Source organism: Podarcis raffonei, chromosome 2 (assembly GCF_027172205.1).
Source record: "Podarcis raffonei isolate rPodRaf1 chromosome 2, rPodRaf1.pri, whole genome shotgun sequence".
Taxonomy (NCBI): Eukaryota; Metazoa; Chordata; class Lepidosauria; order Squamata; family Lacertidae; genus Podarcis; species Podarcis raffonei.
In genome coordinates, this window is record NC_070603.1 from 81341278 (window position 1) to 81360904 (window position 19627).

Genomic DNA, 19627 nt, shown 5'->3' on the forward strand with positions numbered 1-19627 from the left:
CTGGGCAGAATTATCTGAAAGCAGCAAAAACGTCCATATTGGAAGTGTTGATTTCTTTTTGCAATTCCCCTCCCTCAATAGAAGAGTTTGGATTTGATATCCCACCTTTCACTCCCCTTCGGGAGTCTCAAAGCGGCTAACATTCTCCTTTGCCTTCCTCCCCCACAACAAACACTCTGTAAGGTGAGTGAGGCTGAGAGACTTCAAAGAAGTGTGACTAGCCCAAGGTCACTCGGCAGCTGCAGGTGGAGGAGCAGGGAAGCAAACCCGGTTCACCAGATTACAAGTCCACCGCTCTTAACCACTACACCATGCTGGCTCTCAAAAATAGGCAAAATACTTCTCTCTTTTTTGTTTTTGAGATTTTGCAGAAAAAGCTCAATAACTTTGGCCAAAAACAGATTTTCACTTTTTGAAATATGGCAAGCCCAGTTTATTGGATAATGCCACTCAAGAAGAAATAAAACTGATTATTTTTAAAATATATATAAAGTGGCACTGAAGCACCACGAGAGAATGGAAACATTTAAGTTGCTACTAGCAACCATGAAAAAATGCAGGATTAAAGATTAAACACGGGGATAGGGCCAGACACCCCAAATTTCCGCTTCTGAGGCAAAAAGCAAACCAGAAGAACATTTGGCTCAGCCCTAATCATTATTCTCTACCTGTACTCATGAATAGCCGCTCATTTGTTAAATGTGTGCAGCCAACCATGCTACTTCTGGAGACAGTGCCAAATGGTACCTATTAACTACAACCCATATTTTCGAATGGAAGCAGCAATGAAGAGAAAAGTTAACTTTCCCATGCCCTTAGTGAAGCCGACATGTTATCTGGGGATAATGTTTAAATAATGTTCAACATTTCCAATAACCGTAAAAGAGTTCCATTAAAAGTGTCACAGCACTCAATACAAAAAAAGGGGAAAAAATCCAGTCTATGCATTTGTGAGGCATGTATAACTTTCTCATAAAAATTCTAATCTTAACCTCCATCTAAATATCTTGCTGATGTATGAATCAAGCCTCAACAGAGAAACAAGGCTTTTCACAGCGAATCTATCATTAGTTTTGGTTCTATGTGCGCAGAATGCAAAAGTGGCAGAAATCCTTCACATTACTAAATATGTTTGCATGCATGTGTAATTAATTCATTATTAATTAATAAGTTTGTTACTTAATTCCACAGGAAGCAATTAGCAAACAACAAACCTCAGCAAAATCCAGCTACAATTAAACACTTTGAATTCCCATTGATTTCAACGAAAGAGTTAAGCGCACACTTAAATCTCTCTCATTGAAATAAATTGAAAACTAGAGTGTTTAACTTCAATTTTCAAACTGTATCATATTGAACATGCAATAAATAAATATTACGCAGACCCACATCTTGCCAGCTCACCAAAAACAAAGCACACCTAGAAATGAAAAAATTAAGGACACACACTTAAATATCTCCCATTGAAAGATATTTCATGCTAGATCCTCTTTCCAACCTGTACAATATTCCATGTACAACAAACAGACAAACATTACAAAGGCAAACAGATCAATCTCCAACTTGCCAGCTCACAAAAACCACAGTATTGGGAAGAAAGATGTCAAGAGACTGAACAAGAATGTTGAGCGTCCTACACTCATTTCACAGGAAAACATATTTGATATGTGGGGGGGTGGGGTGCCAGAGGCACTGACTTGGTCCCCAGACTCTGGGTGCCCAGCAGCACACGTGCACAACATGACATCACAATGACATGACATCACATCACATCACATCACATCTGCATCCACCGTGGGGCTTATGTTGGGGCCCACTGTGGTCGTGGATGTGCTTCTACGGTGGCTGGGGGGGAGCAGAGCATGGGTACCCACAGTCCCATGGAGATGGCGTTCCGCCACCCCACCCCCTCCCACCACTGCAGTGACCAGGCTAAAGCCTCCACTTAGGCCACACACACACCCTGGGCACACGTCCGTGGCCACAGTAGGCCCCAACAGAAGCCCCGAGGCGAAGGCCCCGGCCCAGTCACCACCATGGAGCCAGAGGTAAAGCAGCAGGTAGTGGCGATGGGTGGAGGCCAGGCACCCACAGTGAAGATTTTGTAGGTGCCCAGGCATCCAGGGGCTCCTGGAGTTCACACACACACACACACACACACACACACACACACAGTGATTGCATACCATTCTTTTAAGGCACATCATTCCATCACGCACGCACAAAAATTTATGGGAACTGCAGTTCATTAAGGGTGCTGGGAATTGTGGCTCTGTGCTAGAGAAACTACAGTTCCCAGGATTCGGGGGGGGTGTGCTTTAAATAAATGCATAGTGTACAAAGCCCCAGGGATGCTATAAGGTACCTAAAGGGAACACTGCCTATCATAGGAGCCAAAGAACCTGCCTTATACTGAGTAGCACTATTGGTCCATTAAGCTCAGGGAATCCTGACTAGCAGCAGTGCACCTGATTCCAGACCGGGAATCTTTTTCAAAACTACCTGGCAGTGCCTAAGACTGAAGCCAGAACCTTTTCTAGGCCAGGCACATGCTCTGCCACTGAGATGCATTTAAAAAATGGCAAGGCAGCTAGCATGTCAACTTCCTTCTTCTATGCTACCTCTCAGTCCAGGCATGAGGATCGCTGATACTCACCTAGGTCATATCTCCAGTATTCAGAACAAAGGGTAACCATAGCACCTTCTCAGTAGTAAAGGAAGCTACAACCATGGGGTTTTGGATCCAGACTTGCTGGAGACAGGGAGGCATCAATATGCCTTAAATTAGTCATGGTTTCATTGGGTGTCCTCTTAGCATGACCAAGTCTAGAGCTGCCCCATTGTCCAAGGTTGGTTTAAAGGACAGAGGCAAGCAGCTCAGGATGGCTGAAGGCCGGCAGACCCCAAACTGGAGGATACTGAAATCCAAGAAGGGACAAGGAGTATTAAATGGGGGTTTAATTGGCAGAAAGGGCCCAAGACAGCATCTCAGCAGTAGCTTTAGGGAATTTCCTGCCTTTTGTTGCAGCACACACACTTTGTATAACCAGCATTAGCAGACAAAACAATACTTCACCTCCCCCCCCCAGAACTGTCAAAGCAGGGAGGTGTGGACATTTGTATGGAAAAGGCTGCCCATTTGCCAGTCCTTCTTTGAGCAGACATTACCTTCATAAATTATCCAGCATTTCAAACCCAGAGCATGGTTTATGTTCAGGTAGCTCACTGAACATGCTCAGCCAGTTTGGTCCAGAGGAGATTATATATTTTTAAACATTTACTAGCTGCTTGGCACGTTATCAAAAAAAGCTGTCATAGTCATCAATTTGTGCTGTCCTGCAAGAGGCATATTTTGTTGTCACAGTGCTGTGCTTAAACTAAATCTCAGCCACAGAAAAAGGGTGTGCTGGAGAGAAAAAGAAAATATAAAGACAAGCAACGGACTATTGATACCAAGTGGATGTTCTGTCTCTATGAAACACAAATATCAACAGATGCATTTATTCCACCCTCCATGCCAGCTAGAGCCAGCTGTTAATCAGAGTCTAGAGACTTACAGCAGGGATGAGGTCCCTGTGCCCCTCCAAATACTTGCTGCACTACAGCTTCCATCACCCCTAACCATTGGTCATGCTGGCTGGGGCTGATATGAGCTGGAAGGTCAAAGGTTCACCATCCACATGATTTAATATTTGGAGGGTCACAGATAACCCACACCTGGTTTAATGTATGCACTACTGGGGCGCGTGACAAAAGGAAGAACAGAAAATATTATCTGAACACACACAATGTGAAAACTTCTAATAGTTTGCATTTGTTTTGCTTTAACCTGTAGACCTTGGAGTTGCAAAAGATGTACGACATGAAAACAACAGAAGATCCCAGTTTTAAGAGCCAAGCTTCTTTCTTTCTGGAACAGAACTAGTAAATCTTACAAGCCCACTTACTAAGAAAAGAGTTCCACAGGGCTTCCTTTTATTTCAACTTTTTACAACATGGAAGCTATTATATTCGAATGCTGTTCAGCACCCCAAATAACGCCCATGGTGCATCTACAGAATCTCACAATGGCAACATGACCATGCTGAAGCAAGAGTGACATGACATCCGTCAGACTGGATCGTGCCAGACGAGGGAAACGTTCTCTGTGGGAGGAAGGTGAAGATGTAAGCCAGTTTTTCGTTTCTGAATTTTCAAGCTGACCCAGCTCAAGGCTAAGCGAGGCTCATTCTTTTCGCACCATTTTGACCTCCATTACAGAACCGCTAGAACAGAAATGTACTTTACTGAACCCAGAGGAGGCAGCCACATGAATTCCTGCACTAAAAGCATTAAAATAGTGGAAGCACAGGAGTGGATCAGTTCATTTTATGACAGAAACCAAAAAGCTTCACCAGGACAGATAACAAGAGCTGTACTTTTCATCGCAAAGAATTAGTAAACCTATGGTCTGTTCTTCTGAATGATCTGCAGTAGCCATTACTGGGTATCGTGATCAATTAGTCAGCCATTCCATCTTTTAATATGAACAAGAGCACTTGTACATATTTATTTACTATGCCATTTATACCCTACAGTTCCTCCAAGTTGTTCAGAATGGTGTACATTATTCTTCCTTGCCTTCTATTTATTCTCACAACAACCTTTTGAGGTGGGATAGGCTGGGAGGTGGTGATTGATCTATTAGTACCACAGCACTAGCACTATTCATACAATGGCTCTTCTTACTACTAATATGTAGGGGGGGTTCTTTTTGCACTATGCATACAGACCCTTCGTGTTTACAGTTTGTTCATGTAAGAATCATGTAGGCAGTCAGTTGTATTGACCAGAGAGGTGGACATCTGGCTGGACTCCTGCCCACACATCTACATGAAATGCTTGTACATGCAATAATTGTGCAAATCATATACACTTAAGCTTGTACAATTAAGCAGATATCATTTCAGCTCCCATCAGCCCTGCCCTATGCCTATAATATGGGATCATAATTATACCATCATCCAAAATAATGCAGACAATGCACGTTCAGGTGATCCTACCCTGTTGAAAATCGCACACCAACCTTGGCAGATAAATGTCGTGGCAAACATGCAAACACTGTTGTTTGGCAAGGCAGGAATATGCATAAGATAACCGGGAAGCCTTTGCACATCCTACAAATGATTAAACTGCCGTGCCCAAGCTTTTGCTTCCCTGACCCTGGGGGACGAGGGGAAGATGACAGGGATCAAGCACAAGTTAAGCTTGTTTATCACTGTAATGAAAAGAATGGCAAAGCAAAACGCCGCAAATTAGTTCTAACAGACTTCCTCGGTTAATGTAGCAAAGCAGAGATGGCCCTCACCTTTTCAATCAATATCAGCACATCTGCCTAGAAAACAAGAGAGGCAAACCCAAATTGTGTCTGATTACTTGCTCACTACCAATTCTAACCTCATGTTAAACTTAAAAGACAGCTAATCTAATTCTTAAAAACAAACAAAGAGATGGAGATAATATGACTTTTGAGCACTAGCGAGCATTGGGGTGCCATCACTCAGCTGACTCTGGTTGGACACATCACAGCTGCTTAACAGGAGATAAAGAGAGAAGGGAGGTGGAGGTGGTGCAAACACACTGGCAGGAGTCTGGACTGACTCTGCAGGCGCATTCACACTGTGCCAGACTCACCACCACCTCCCTCTGTACCTCCTAGTAAGCAGCAGCAAAATGACCAGCCAGAGGTCAGGTGTGTAGTGCTGTCTCACCACCCCATCCACAGCTGCTTTCTAGGCGCTTCTCACAGTCGAAATTCAGACTACTATCACAGAGTTTATTATATATTATGATTTCAGCCACACACTCCGTGTTTGGGCCTTGCTCATATGTCCGACTCTGACGGTGCTTCACATGTGTATGTGAGTATTCCTGTGTTCGTGCAGCATGTGATTTCCATGAGCAAAGTGGTCGTCATCGGCCAAGCACCACAACTAGAACTTTCCAAAAGCTTCACAGCATCTGAAGCATGAGGATTTTCACACAACTCTGTCAAGCCAGCCCTTCAAAGCACCCCACTTTTTCAGTTCTCAAATGATGATAAAGTAGAAAGACAAGTTTTTCATACATTGTCTAAAGAAAGTATTGAAGAGTAAAGCTAAGGCAGGCGTGTGTGTGTGTGTGTAATGGAACTTGTGACAGAATGTTGTGGTGTGGACTACTTCTATTCTGCCATACCTCCTTCCAGGATACACCATTCCATTCCCTCACTCCTCCATTTTCGGCTTCCCACCAGCATCACCCAGCATTCTGTGGCCGCTAACCATGTGTTCAGTCCTTATTGAGATGTCTTTATTTATTTATTTGGTTTTATTTCACAAACTGTATATACCACTTCATTGTAATGAAATGTCCAAGTGGTTTTTCCAAAAGAAATAAAATACAGTGGTACCTTAGGTTAAGAACTTAATTCGTTCTGGAGGTCCATTCTTAAGCTGAAACTGTTCTTAACCTGAGGTACCACTTTAGTTAATGGGGCCTGCCGCGCCACCACCACGCGATTTCTGTTCTCATCCTGAAGCAAAGTTCTTAACCTGAAGTACTATTTCTGGGTTAGCGGAGTCTGTAACCTGAAGCATATGTAACCCGAGGTACCACTGTAAAATGATTCTAATAATATAAAATTATCAGTAAAAACAACTATTTAAAACATTAAAAAATAATCAAAATCAACAATAAGCTAAAACCAGGTTAAAACGCATTAAAATGTTCAATATGTCTGGATTGGCTTGCCTAAACAAAAATGCTTTTAGCAGGCATTGAAAAGAGTACAGTGAAAGAGCGTGCTTGATGTCAATAGGCAGGGAGTTCCAAAGTGTGTGTGTTGCCACATTAAAAGACCAATTCCTTACAAATGTGGAAAAAGTATGATGTGACGCTTGCAACAGTGCCTGTTTTAAGGCTTTAAGGCTTTTTTTCCCCTTCCCATATCCAAGCCGGCTGATACTGCCCTCTTGTGCATGCACACATTGCACAGTGCCATTTTCATTGCATAAGGATCCACACCTGGCGCACCAAAGTCATGTTAAGTATACGTTATATTAATTCTTTCCACACCAACTATCCTTTATGGCAGATTCTAGCTGAAGCACGGATATGCAGCCCGCCTGGTGTGCTCGCATTTTATATTGCAGGTAATATATTACTTATATCCTGGCTTTGATCTCTTTGCTCGGAACGGGGAGGACGGACATTGCTAGAAGCACAGTTCCCTTGACCTTTTCATGGCTGAGCAGCAGGCAGCTTTTTAAAGTGCAGATTTGCGGACCATTGCTTCTGGAAACACTGACGTCCGAAAAGGGATTCACAAGGTTGCTCGGGTCTGACTAAGGCAGAAAGGTAGGCAAGTGCCTTGCAAGGTGAAGTCTTAGCTCACCCCCACCTGCCCACACTTTATCTCTAAGCATTTCCCACAAGGTAACATCACTGAAACAAATCATTTACAAGCAGCTGGGCAACACAGAGAGACACCCTGTCCTTTATCCTTTACCTATTAATTCTGAATCGCTGACAAAGCCCTCTTCCTGTGAAGAGGAGGCCCAGTTTCAGTGAGAATCATTCCCATCACCTGATGAACTTTACTCAAGATACTCTATGGATGCAATGAGCATAGAATGAACTTGCCTGGTTTTTGTTTGGGGGCAGGGATGCTATCTGCCATATTGGTAGGAAGGCATCCTTGGTTTTGACCCTGAGTCTGCCCATTGATCTGTCCAGCTCAGGACTGTCAGCACTGACCGGCAACAGCTCTCCAAGGTTTCAGAGAGGAAGTCTCTCCCAGCCCTAAATGGAGACACCAGTGATTGAACCTGGGAGCTTCTGCACACAGCACAGATGCTCTACCAATGAGCTACGGCTAGTTCTGTGGAACCAACCACCACATCAGCCTACGCCCCGAGAGAGAGCCAATTTGGCTGTGTTCAAAAGATATCACAAACCCCTTTGTTCCCTTCACCTATCTTCGTACAAACACCGCTGCAGAGCTTCGGAAATCGCTGCCACTAGATGCAATGGTGGCCACCATCTCAGCCGGCTTTAAAATGGGATTAGACAAATTTATGGAGAACAACACTATCAATATAGCTGCTAGTCTTCATGCCCAATGGGTCAGAGGGAGCATACCTCTGAATGCCAGTCACCAGAGGAGCCATTGTACGAGAGGGATATTGCTCTCAGGCCCAGTTTGTGGACTTCCCAAGAGGCCTCTGGGAAACTAAATGCTGAACTAGAAAGGCCTTTGGCCTGACCCCAGAAGGCCTCTTGTTACGCTCCAAAATGCAGAACTCCGGTGTCCATTAGTATGCTGGCTAAAATGGGAGTGCCTGGGAATTATTAATAGTTTTCCAGCCAGATTAATTACCCTGCTTCTACCTCAGGCCTCTGGTCTGCCTAACTAATAAAAAAGCAATCAATGGCTATTGTAGAACCTTGAATTAAAGACTGATTGAGACTTACATTCTCTTAATTCACTCCAGGGTCTGTGTCTGAGGGGAATAAAGTCAGGACTCAAGCAGCTCCTCTATAAGGGAATATTATACTATTTTACTCAGTGTTTTTCTTCTAGAATAAAAGGTGCTGGTACTCACAAGTTGTTACAGTACATGCCATGCTTTTAACCAGTGCCTTTTCTTCTAGAAAAAAAAGGTGTTGGTACTGTGTACCCTTGAGTACTCCAGAAAAATGGACTGGTTTTACTTCTGGAGACTGGCAATTTGAACGTCTTTGCCTGCTGCTATGAGTTCTCTAGTTAAATGACTGGTGATTTCTGGGAGTGATCGTAAAACCATGGAGCTGGAATGACCTCAAAGGCCACCTCATCCAATCCCCCGTTACTGCAAAAATACAGAAGCAATTTTTTGTGCTTTTAGTTTTTGGTCAGTCATTGTTTTGCAGTGAAATTGGGTCTCTTGGCAGTATTGGCAACCATAAGGTAAATGGCCTTTGCTGTAAGCTGAGAAATGACAGGACTATGACAATTATGCCTATACGTAAAGTGGGGACTCTAGACCTTTCGCGCAACTCAGCGCCAGGAGGGGACATTTAATGCAGCCTAAGACAGTGCAAATGGGCGCACTTTGCCCTCACTAAATTCCTGTCCAATCTGCTTTGTCTATGAATAAAAATTGTTTTACATGTGTAAAATTTCTGTTATAAATGGTTTTCAGGTAAATGAAGTTATTTATCGGCAGTAAGCATTTCACACAGAGAAGCTCCCATGCAGTCACTTCAGGGATACATATGCGTGGTCTACCCTCTCATACACAAACACATTTTTATGGCTCTGCAGGTTTTTCCAAATAATAAGTCCACTCCAGGATAATCTGTCTGTTCACCCAGCCCCTGAGCAAAGAGAAGCTGAATTTCTAAGTGTGCTCTCAATCCTGACATGATTTCTTCTATCGTTTTATGACAAAAAGATTTGAACATCTATCTTGACTAGATGCCATAACTGTATTTGGCAAGGGAAATCAGAGGGCCCAGCCCACTCCCTGTATACAGTTTCTTTCAAATTCCTCATGACAATTCATTGCTATTGGTTTTACAATCCAATTCACATGGACTGAGCTATCACTGTGGATTGCCTTAAGGCAACATGGTGCTTCCCCAATGTTGTTGGACTGCAGCTCTCATCATCTCTGACCTTTGGCAAAGCTGGCTGGGACTGATAGGAGTTGTAGTCCAACAAAATTGGAGGAAACCACACTGACTACCCATGTCAATATGCAGGGGGCAGAGTTTTGAACTTGACAAAGGGGTGTTAATAGCCCGGGGTATTCTGGCAATGGGTCTCCATTGGAGATAACTGTTAGAAGACTGCTTCTTGATGCAAGACCACTTAGGAATGTTCTAAATAGGGAAAGCTGATCAGAGGAGGGAGCAGGCGGGCATAGTTTTCTCCCTAGGTAACTTTGATGCAACCTAGGTCTCCATAGGTGTGTACATCTATGAATTGATTTTTAGAGACACACAGAGAGAAAGACAAAGAGATTAAGAATCATAGAACCGTATAACTGTAGAGTTGGGACCCCAAGTGTCATCTAGTCCCACCCCCTGCAATTCTACACGCAGTCACCCATCGAATTCGAAACCATACTGGACCCTGCTTAGCTTTGCAAATGTGCTAGCAATTTTACTGCTGCACTATTAGAGGCTGTCTATAAAGAGCATTCTGGAATGCTGAATGCCTTTCATTTTTATTACTTGATTTATTGCCTTCCATTACAAAGGTCTGAAGACTTACAGCAGTGCAAGAAAGTAAAATATAAACATTACAAACAGTAGGGCCCGAGGGCCGCATCCCCTTCTGGGCAAGCTTCTGAGGGCCACACACCAATGGTGAGCAGGGCCAGACACAGACAAAAATACCTAGTGTGTGAAGAAATGCCAGAAGCCTAGAGAGAGGGTGTATGTCTGGGTAGAGTCCTAAGGGTCAAGTCTGGGGGACCTCATTTCACACACACCCTGGCCTGATGTTTACCATCCACTAGAATATAATAAAAAGCTCTGATGTGAGGTAATGAAGTTGGCTGTTTTTGGAGTTCAACCTGTATACTGGTAAATAAACCCAAACACTACAATATGCCATAACCCCATTCTGTATGACACCAATGCTTGGTAAAGCAGCACTTCTGAACTTCTCATCCCTTGAAGAAGTTGTATGAGCGTAACATTATGGACTGTCGTCACAGCCCTGCAATAGGCTACTTAACTACAACCAGCAACAATTCCTTCTAGAAAAGCATGGTGCATTGCACAAACCACCCCTGATACACAGACACACATCATCTATGACCACCAATGTAAGCTGTTTCAAAAGGCTGACAAGCAGAAGGGCAGCCATTTTCTTAGCAGAATTTTGAGGCAGCTGACAGGAAGAGCTATGGACTGCACTCTCCTGGCGCCGCAACATATTTAAGGGGTGTGTGACATTTGTTGGGAAAGGGAAGCGTGCCCACCACTATACATTTCTGTTTGAATAGTTTCGTAAGTGAGGGTAGAACAGCAACATAGGAGAGAGATGCCACTTTTCATACAGATCACTCTGTCACTTCAACTGCCAGCCTCCCAGCACCTTTGACTGATAAGCTGTATTGATTCAGTGAGGCAGCCAACCTGGAACAGGCCGTTCTTCTTAGTGTACGGCTCCCTTGGTGGTCTATTACTGTACCATAAATAGTAAAGCAAAGCCCACAGAATCAGGCTTTATGTGAGCAAAGTAGATTACATTTCTAATAGTCTTGCAACAAAACATACAAGTGAAAAGAAGGACGGGAAAGACAGGTGCACTCAGTGCTGCTGCTCCGGGAGCAAGAGATTTAGACAGGCAACTTCTGCCACTGGCACAAACGTTTGGGCTGTAAATGGGGAACAGAAGACTTCCCCGTTCTTCATATTTATCTGGGCTGCAAAAATAAATGGAAGATATCTATCTTGGTAGCGTTACATTTTTACGTGATCAGGGACCTGTGGATTTCTCCAGAAATATATACTTTTAACGTTAGAGAATATGCATTTGCAGCTTTGCAAAGATGTACATCTTGCAAAGCTCATTTATGAGTCTTAAGCATGCTGAGGGAATTTTCTGAACTAAATGATGTTGACATGCTCCCCTTCTTTTCCCATAGCCTTTCCTCTAAGTAGAGTCTTGACAGATTTTCAGTACAATTCTACCAACACAAGTGAGCCTTTTCAAAAAATATATGGTACAAACGCCAGCTGCTAAATAGCCACTATGAAATGACAAGTAGAACCTGCAACAAAACATTGCCGTGTGGAGTGCTGCTGTTCGTTGTTCCAGTCAAGCCAGCCATGCCCCCCTTCACAGCACTCCATTCCACTGCTTCTCCAACATGGTTTCCCATCTCCTCCTGTCAGTCAGCATTCAATGACACCACCCAGTCTTCACTGGACTGCTTTTGGGGTTCCCCACCTCACTTTGAGGTTTCGCCCCAAAATAGTTTTATAGTTCTGCAAACTTGGGGGCTTTCCTGACCCTGCTGATACCTCCATCTTGTGTGTGGCCGTATTGGCTTCAGAACATCAGAAAAAGATGGAATGTTTGCTTCAAAACTGAAACTGCATTAAGGAGAGCATCATTTGCAAAAGGTATGTTTGGTTTTAGCTGAAAATATCGAGATGGCTTCTGCTAAAAGAAAAGGACTAGCACATCCTGTACCCGTTCATTTTGATGTTCAGTGAATGCTTAGCATTGCACTCAAAATTCCAGATAGCAATAAAAGCAGGGAAACTGCTTTATTTTATCATCCTCATCATGAACTGCCCAGCAGGCCATTCCTCCCAGTTCCAGATTTTGGAAAGTGCAATGAATCCCCCGTTTTAGCTCAAGGGGATAGGAAATAAAGTTTACTGCTGCCGCGAATGGATGACTTCTCAAGAGAGCTGCACCACAGCGTCAGTTTCATTTTCTCCTAAGTATAAAGGAACTCATTATTGACTTTCAATACCTACTATTGTCCTATTCTCCGTATCACGGTGTGTCTGCAAACACATTCCACTAATGACCACTGAAAGTGTCCTTGCCGAGAAATCCTCGCTCTGCGTGAGGCCAGCTTATTGCATGACCTCAGCTGACATCACTTCCCTCTTTACGGTAAGAATTGTAAAGGAAGCAGAAATGAGTGGTGCACCAGCAAGAGGGAAGCGAAGGGTACGATTTTAGTCTCTTTCAAAGGATGTGCATTCTGCTCTGCTCAAACTGAGCTGAAATCAGCAAGTCAAAATAGGTTTCTCTTTATTGCCTCCTCTACTAAAAGACAATGGGCAGCATTTGTTCTAGACACTAACAAGCTGAGCAGCAAAGTTAAATCAGGGCCAACTACATGTCACTTGGAAGCATGCCAGTTTTGTTTTCTTTTTTTAAAAAAATAGTAGACACAAGAGGGAATTTTCATCCAGGAAGAGCAACAATGGGAGCTTTCCTAAGGCTAACAGCAATGGGGCAGGGAAAGCTAGTTTCATTGGGACTGTGGCTGGGAACTGAAAAGTTAATCCTTACCTACCTACACCTGATAGCCTCAGTGGAAATCAATGGGGGGGCATGTTCACTGTTACATTTTTAAAAGGAAACCCCTGAGATGCATCGCAGTAATGCATTTACTGGGTAGTTTGCCCCTTGGTTATTTCTTAGTTCTGAATAACTGTCATATCTGGCCAAAGATACACACATCCGAGTCCCTAGATGTGCCTAGATTTCCCCTATCAAAAGCAATGAATCCCACCCCACCCCCAATCTCTCCTGGTATATTTAGCATTGAGTATATCACTTTAGGGTGCCATCATGATGAGCATATATTTTTAGGATATTCTGAAGGGTGCCCAAATCAAAAGTAAGTTGCTTCCTCTGAAGATGGGAAAAAGAAAAACCCTCTGTAGGTATACTAAAAACAAAATAGACATCACATGAAAACTCTATTATTAGATTGCATTAAAGCAGCTGTGGGGGCTTCACATTTGACTGGAGCAGTGTCAGTGTTGATGATTTTACACACACACACACATACACACACTCACCATTTTCTCATTCTAAATCACACTCAACAACCTGCTTTTAACTCTAGAGGGGGGATGTATCTGCAATTTCTTTCCTCCAGTGGGCTAACAGCAGCTTGGTTATCTTTTTTTTTTTTTTTTAGATGGAAAAGGTTAGATCAGGAAAATAGTGGAAGGAGAAAGCTTCCACTTTAAAGCAAGAACTGTTATGGATTTCTCACATAATGTGTATTTTTGGCCCTGAAGTCAGCTTCATTAAATCTGAATTTAAATTCAGAAGCTAGTTCCTCTTCCAGGTAGCCGGATTGGGCAAACTACAGCACAGGCAGATATATTATCCTGTATCTTGCTTTACTACCCCTAAGTCACTCCTCTGATCTGATATGGGTTACCCAAAAATACAGCCTGAAGTGCATGTCAGATTTGGGGGCCTCTTCATAGGTTCCAAACACCCCCACCAAAAGCTCAATCCAACATTTATTTCACTGCAGGGAAATGTTTCCCATACAGTAGAAGAGTCGTGCAGGATACATACAGCAGAGGATACCTTGAATGCCTTTGAAATCTGCATCCTGATCTCTCTGTGAATCTGGAGGTGGTATTGCAGACAACTCACTGTCTCTAAACTTCTCCCTAAGTCTATAAAATAAGAAGGTGGCTTGTCTCATGAGGATGGGGTAAATGAGATAGAAACAAAAGGAGCTACCTTATACAGAGTAGTACCTTTGAGAACAGTAGCAGCTCTACAGAATTATTTCCCAGGGTTGCCTAGAGAAGCTTGGGATTGAACCTGGGACCAAACGCAAAGCAATTTGCTCCTCAGAAATGTTACAGAGTTTGGTTAGGCCCGTTTGAGGATGAAAGACCCCCGCAGGGCTTCAGGAGTGAGCCTCTGAAGGATCTTCCTGACCACTAGCAAACTTTGCATTGACTCAGCCCGCTGGCCAGTGCAACCCAGGACTGTGTATTCTGACAGGCAGCAGTTCCCCAAGGGCTCAAGAAAAGATCTTTCCTACCAACCACCTCTGAACTTTTAAGTGGCGCTGATGGCAGAAGATGAACTCGGGAGCCTGAGCCCTTCTTGGCTTGCGCCTTAGCGGTGGCTCCTCCGCATCACGGAACAGAAGCAGGGCTCAGCCCCGGAACCTGTTTCGGCGCCAAGGTTGGAGCTTAGCGAGCAACGCTCCAAACCAGAGCGCCTCGAGGCGTCTGCAGAGTGCCCATCCTTCAGCATCGTGCAGTCATAAGGACGACAGATCCTCGGAAGAGCAGCCCTCCCAAACGAAACCCGGGGCTTCTCTTTTCAGGGGGTTCATCATGCCTACAGGGAAAATGTGCGGGCGGGGGTTGTCTCTCTCGGGGTACCTGCCCAAACCCAGATCCCACACCTGGCTGGGCTTTCCCACCCATACAATCCAAGACCTCTTCCCTTGCCCCCCCCAATTTTGTGTCGTTGCGCCCATCTCAAGCGCCAGGCAGCGCAGACCCCCCCTCTCCGCCCCCCTTCCAGGCGACCCTCAGCTGCCAAGACGGCTCTTTCCTTACCCGTGTAGTTATTCTGGGGATGGTTGCCGTCCTCGCGGATCACCACCGTCCTTGAAACGTCGAGGATCGAGGCAGTCGCCGTTTGCATCTCTCCCTCTCTGGACCCTTCGCGCGACCCTCGGGGCGCCCAACCTAGAATGTGTGCGTGCGTGTGGTGGGGGGAGGTAGGAGGTAGTACTGCCCAGCGGTGAGTGCAGCAGCTTCAAAGCGGAGGTCCTCCAGCCCGCCGGCCTCTGGCTCTTCCTCCGGCAGCCGAGGGATCCAGGCATGCAGGGGATTCCGAGGAAGGGCTGGCGGCGTCGCGCCCCGCTCTTGCCGGCGGAGGATTCCGCGAGGGTGCACTGGCAGGGACCCGATCCGTTCCCCGCGACTTCTCGCCGCCCAACTGCCGCCTCGCACTTCTCCAACGGCGTCTGGCTCGGAGCGAGCGAAGGACGGTGCTGAGCACCTGAAGACCCCGCCCTCCTCCTCCACCGCCGCCGCCGCCCGCCTCTGGCCCGCTTCCCCCAACCTCCTTAGCCGAGATCAGCAGCGCGGAGCTGCAGATGGCAAGATCGGCTGGGCTCCTTCCACTTCAGCCACATGCTCAGGGGCTGCGCGGGCAGCGGCGACGCCTCTCCTGGCCGGAGAGAGCTGCCAGCAGGCCTGGCTGGAGGAGGAGGGTCGCTGCCCCGTCTGGTTCCACTACTAAGGCTGCCCGGGGGAAACGCATACGGGTCGGGAGGTGAGACAAACACGCAAGTGCCTGCTGGGCTGGATGGATCATGGGCGCTCCGTGGGAAGGTTGCCGGACTGATCTGGCGCAAAACGCAGACCTGCCCGATCTTCACACGTGGCTGAAGTTTCTTACTCGCGTGTAAGAATATCATGTGTGAAGACATCAGGAGAAGGCTTCCATCAGGCACGTGTCTCTGTGTCTGGGTATTTACCAAAGCACAGATTTGTACTTTGTGCTTATACTTTGCACTTCCTTTTGGAGACTTGGCTTTCAATTTTAATTTTTTATCCATATATTAAAAACGCCCCAACGTTAATGAGTGAAGGGTGCTGAGATCCTTAAATGTGCACCTACTCGCACTTTAGAAAATGCCTCTGTGCAAATTACCCCCCAATTTGTGGAAAGGAAGAAAAAGAAAGAGTCAAGGGCAAAGAAAATGAATGAGGGGAAAGTCAAGAACCAAGGAGGATAAAAATGGTGTGCAATAAAGAGGAAGCATCGGGAATCTCACATATTTCTCTCAACCTTACCCAAGAGAGAACTCTTAATGAATTTGTCATTATTAATTCTGAGCCTTGGAAATGATAGCCTAATCCCCGCCTGGTAGCTTTTGCCACCAGCTGACTGGCTGGCTGGCTGCAGGAAATTAATCTGATCTGGGCTGGGCTAAGTCAGGGCAAGGCCATCTGTTTATATTCCTGTGGCCTGATGATCTGCAGCCAGCAGGGTGCAATTTTCAAGGTAGAAGACACCTTTCGTGAGAAGGAGGCCTTATCAGATCAGCAAGAAGGAAGTGGTGGGAAAGAATGCAGGTTTAAGCAAAAGCACCAAATGTAGCCGCAGGCGAGGCGTTGTCTTTGGGAATCCCAGATCTGCTGTGGCCCTGTGAACCAAAAGCAAGGTGGAATTCTTGGGTTACTAAGTGAGGGGCTCAGACGATTTGACAATTTGGCTAGAAGAAGGGGAACCTGGTTACTGAAAGAGCAATCTGCTTTTTGTTATTGTTGTGGTGGTTAGATTGTGGTAGACTGCATACAGAGATAGCGAGCAGTCACAGAGAGAAGACCCCCAAATTGTTGCATGGGTGCGTAGCCTATAGTGTAGCTGGTACAGTCTCCATCATGTTGGTTAGTGTGGCATTGAAATAGAGGGAATGGTGGTCTGTAGAAAATCAGCTACTTAGGAATTTCAATCTTAAAATCAGCACTATGGATTGCTTCTGAAGCAGTTACACATTTCTGTTGACAGATGCCATGCATGCTTGTGGGCACAAAAGCATGCAGATGTCTTAAGGCCAGAATAATACAGATTGTCCTGAACAACCACAACAGGTTAATAATAATAATAATAATTTATTATACCCCGTCCATCTGACTGGGTTACCTCAGCCACACCGAGCGGCTTCCAGCAAAATATAAAGAAACAAAACATCAAACAAAGCTAGATTTAATCTGAGCTCAATTTGCCTTCCATTGTGCTCCTGTGACATCACCAAATGCTCAGTTATAAAAAATGAATGTGTATGATTTGTGTTGATGGTTTTCAGTCACTTAATTTCCTACTAAGATTCTGTGTGGTACAAATTCCTTCTTCCCCTGGAGACCCTGAGGAGGCTGAAATCCTGACATTTCAGATCCAAACCCTGAGACCAAACTGACCTATTCCTTATACTCATAGCCTCTTTCAAGCCTTCATTATACAAAAATTCGCAGAAGATCAACACAGATTCAGCGAGCAGTGCTAAGTTGCCAGTTTTGAGGGTAAGCACCAATTTGAAGTTTTACTGCAGTTCCCAAAGCTCATAGGAAGCAGAGTCCTTAGTCCATCTATCTCAACACTGACTGACACAGCAGCTTTCTGGGGTCTTTCTCAGCCTTACCTGGTGATGTCAGGGATTAAACCTGGGACCTTTCCCATGTGCTCCAGCAGCAAGCAATAGTGCTTGTATACCTGAAAGAAGAAAGGATTGTAGTCTTATTAGGATGCTGTTGCTTAAAAGCACTGCTAGCCACTGGTACCACCTGAAGCACGAGGCAATGAGAAATTTAAAAATCCTTCCCCACCACAAATGAAAAATATTCTTACAGATAGAAGTAGTTTTTGTATGTTTATTATGGTTGGCGTTTCATAAAAGCGCTTTTAAAAAATTCAGCGGAGGAGTACTGTCATGATTAATTCTGTTGCCCCTCTCCCACTTTTCCTTCGAGGAGCTCAGGACAGCCTGGGCCCAATTGACCCTTGTGTCACACCTGTCAGGTAGGTTAGGCCAAGAATTGGTGACTAGAGCAAAAAAAAATTTTTTTTTTAATTGTCCAGTAGCACACAAAGCTTATACCCAGAACTTCTTAGTTGGTCTCTAAGGTGCTACTGGACAATTTTTTAAAAAGTTTTGACTGCATCAGACCAACACTGCTACCTTCCTGACTAGAGCCAAGTCACTCACAGGACAGAGATGAGGAACCTCATGTTCTGGGGCTGGCTATGGCCCTCCACATCTCTTTCCCAGGCCCTCCTCATGCCACATATCCTCCATTTCTCTCCTGGATGGAGAATAGAGAGGGGTTCCTGCTGTACAAAAGCACCATTCACATTTACTTCTCTGACCACTGGTGCTTCTGATACCACCGACCACTGACATGAGACACCCCTAGAAGATGGGCAGAAAGCAATGTGGCCCTCACCCCCCAACACTGCTGTAGGAGATTTGAATGCTCCCATCCAGCTGTAGGAAGTTTATGCATTGCTTTCCCAAGGAAATAAACATTGTTTGAAGGGGCTTGGCGTTGGCTGGGATATGCCCACCACCCTTATTAGACATGGCCTGAAGGCTGCAGCCCAAACAGTTGTAAATTGCCACACTATCTGCACACTGAGATCCATTTGCCTCATCACCACAATGCGTTTGTCAGCTTTCTCAGCCTTAGGTCATCAGCCCTGTGTTTAGTGCAAATTGATCCCAGAGAGCCTGTCATATTGAGGCAAGGCTGTGACACACAGCAGCAACCTTGGATGTTTGGGCAGGAGAAACCAAGCCACATGCTCCACAGGTCCAAAGCCAAAGGGAGACAGAACTAGTTATGAGCTGGAACGATCAATAAGGCTAAGCTGCCTTTTGCTCCTCCATCACAGCTACAGAAAAAGGCCTTTAATCTCTTGTAATTGGGATATATAATCCCGTTGAACATTAAAAAAAAAATGAGCAGACACTAATAAACTATCAAAAACTTCATGGGAGCAGGTGAACAGTGTTTGTTGCTCCCAAAGGAGCTAGTCAGGAGGGGCTGCCAATACATTTTAAGAACAAGACAGTCCATAACACTCATCCGTGCTCCCAAATTCTGTCTCATGTGGGAGCCGCCCACCATGGTTCTTTGCCAAAGCCAAGTAACTAGGTTTGTGATGGTCCTATAATGCTGGCAGGACCAGATAGGACAGAATTTGAGAGTGCTATTTTTGACTTCCTGTTCTTTCCTTACTTCAGCTTGTCTCTCAGGGTGGGTAGGTGTACTATATATTTAAAGCACATTTGGTAGCCTGGTAGTCACTTGAAAACTTGCAGCACTGGCTTGTACTCCCCATTGTAGCCAGTGCCACTCAGAAGACTGACAGTTTCCCCAGACAGCTTCTTTACTGAGAGTTCATCCTGATTTGATTGCAAAAATACCCTACATTTAAAGCACATCTGCCCTACATTTAAAGCTCATCCACACCTGCTGAAAGAATCCTGGAAACTGTAGTTTGCCCCTCACAGAACTACCATTCCCATAATTCTTAACAAACTACAGTTCCCAGGACTCTTTGGGTGGAAAATGTGCT

The 19627-nt window shown here is 45.0% G+C and overlaps 1 protein-coding gene across 1 annotated transcript in view; it reads right to left on the minus strand.

The window, feature by feature from the left end:
- Positions 1-15728, minus strand: part of SUSD3 (sushi domain containing 3) — a 60000-nt gene extending 44272 nt beyond the window's left edge. The window contains exon 1 of the mRNA XM_053377795.1: positions 15094-15728. Within this exon, the coding sequence (XP_053233770.1) occupies positions 15094-15181 (88 nt within the window). The 5' untranslated portion in view covers positions 15182-15728. The remainder of the gene's footprint in view (positions 1-15093) is intronic.
- Between the last annotated feature and the right edge of the window lie 3899 nt (positions 15729-19627).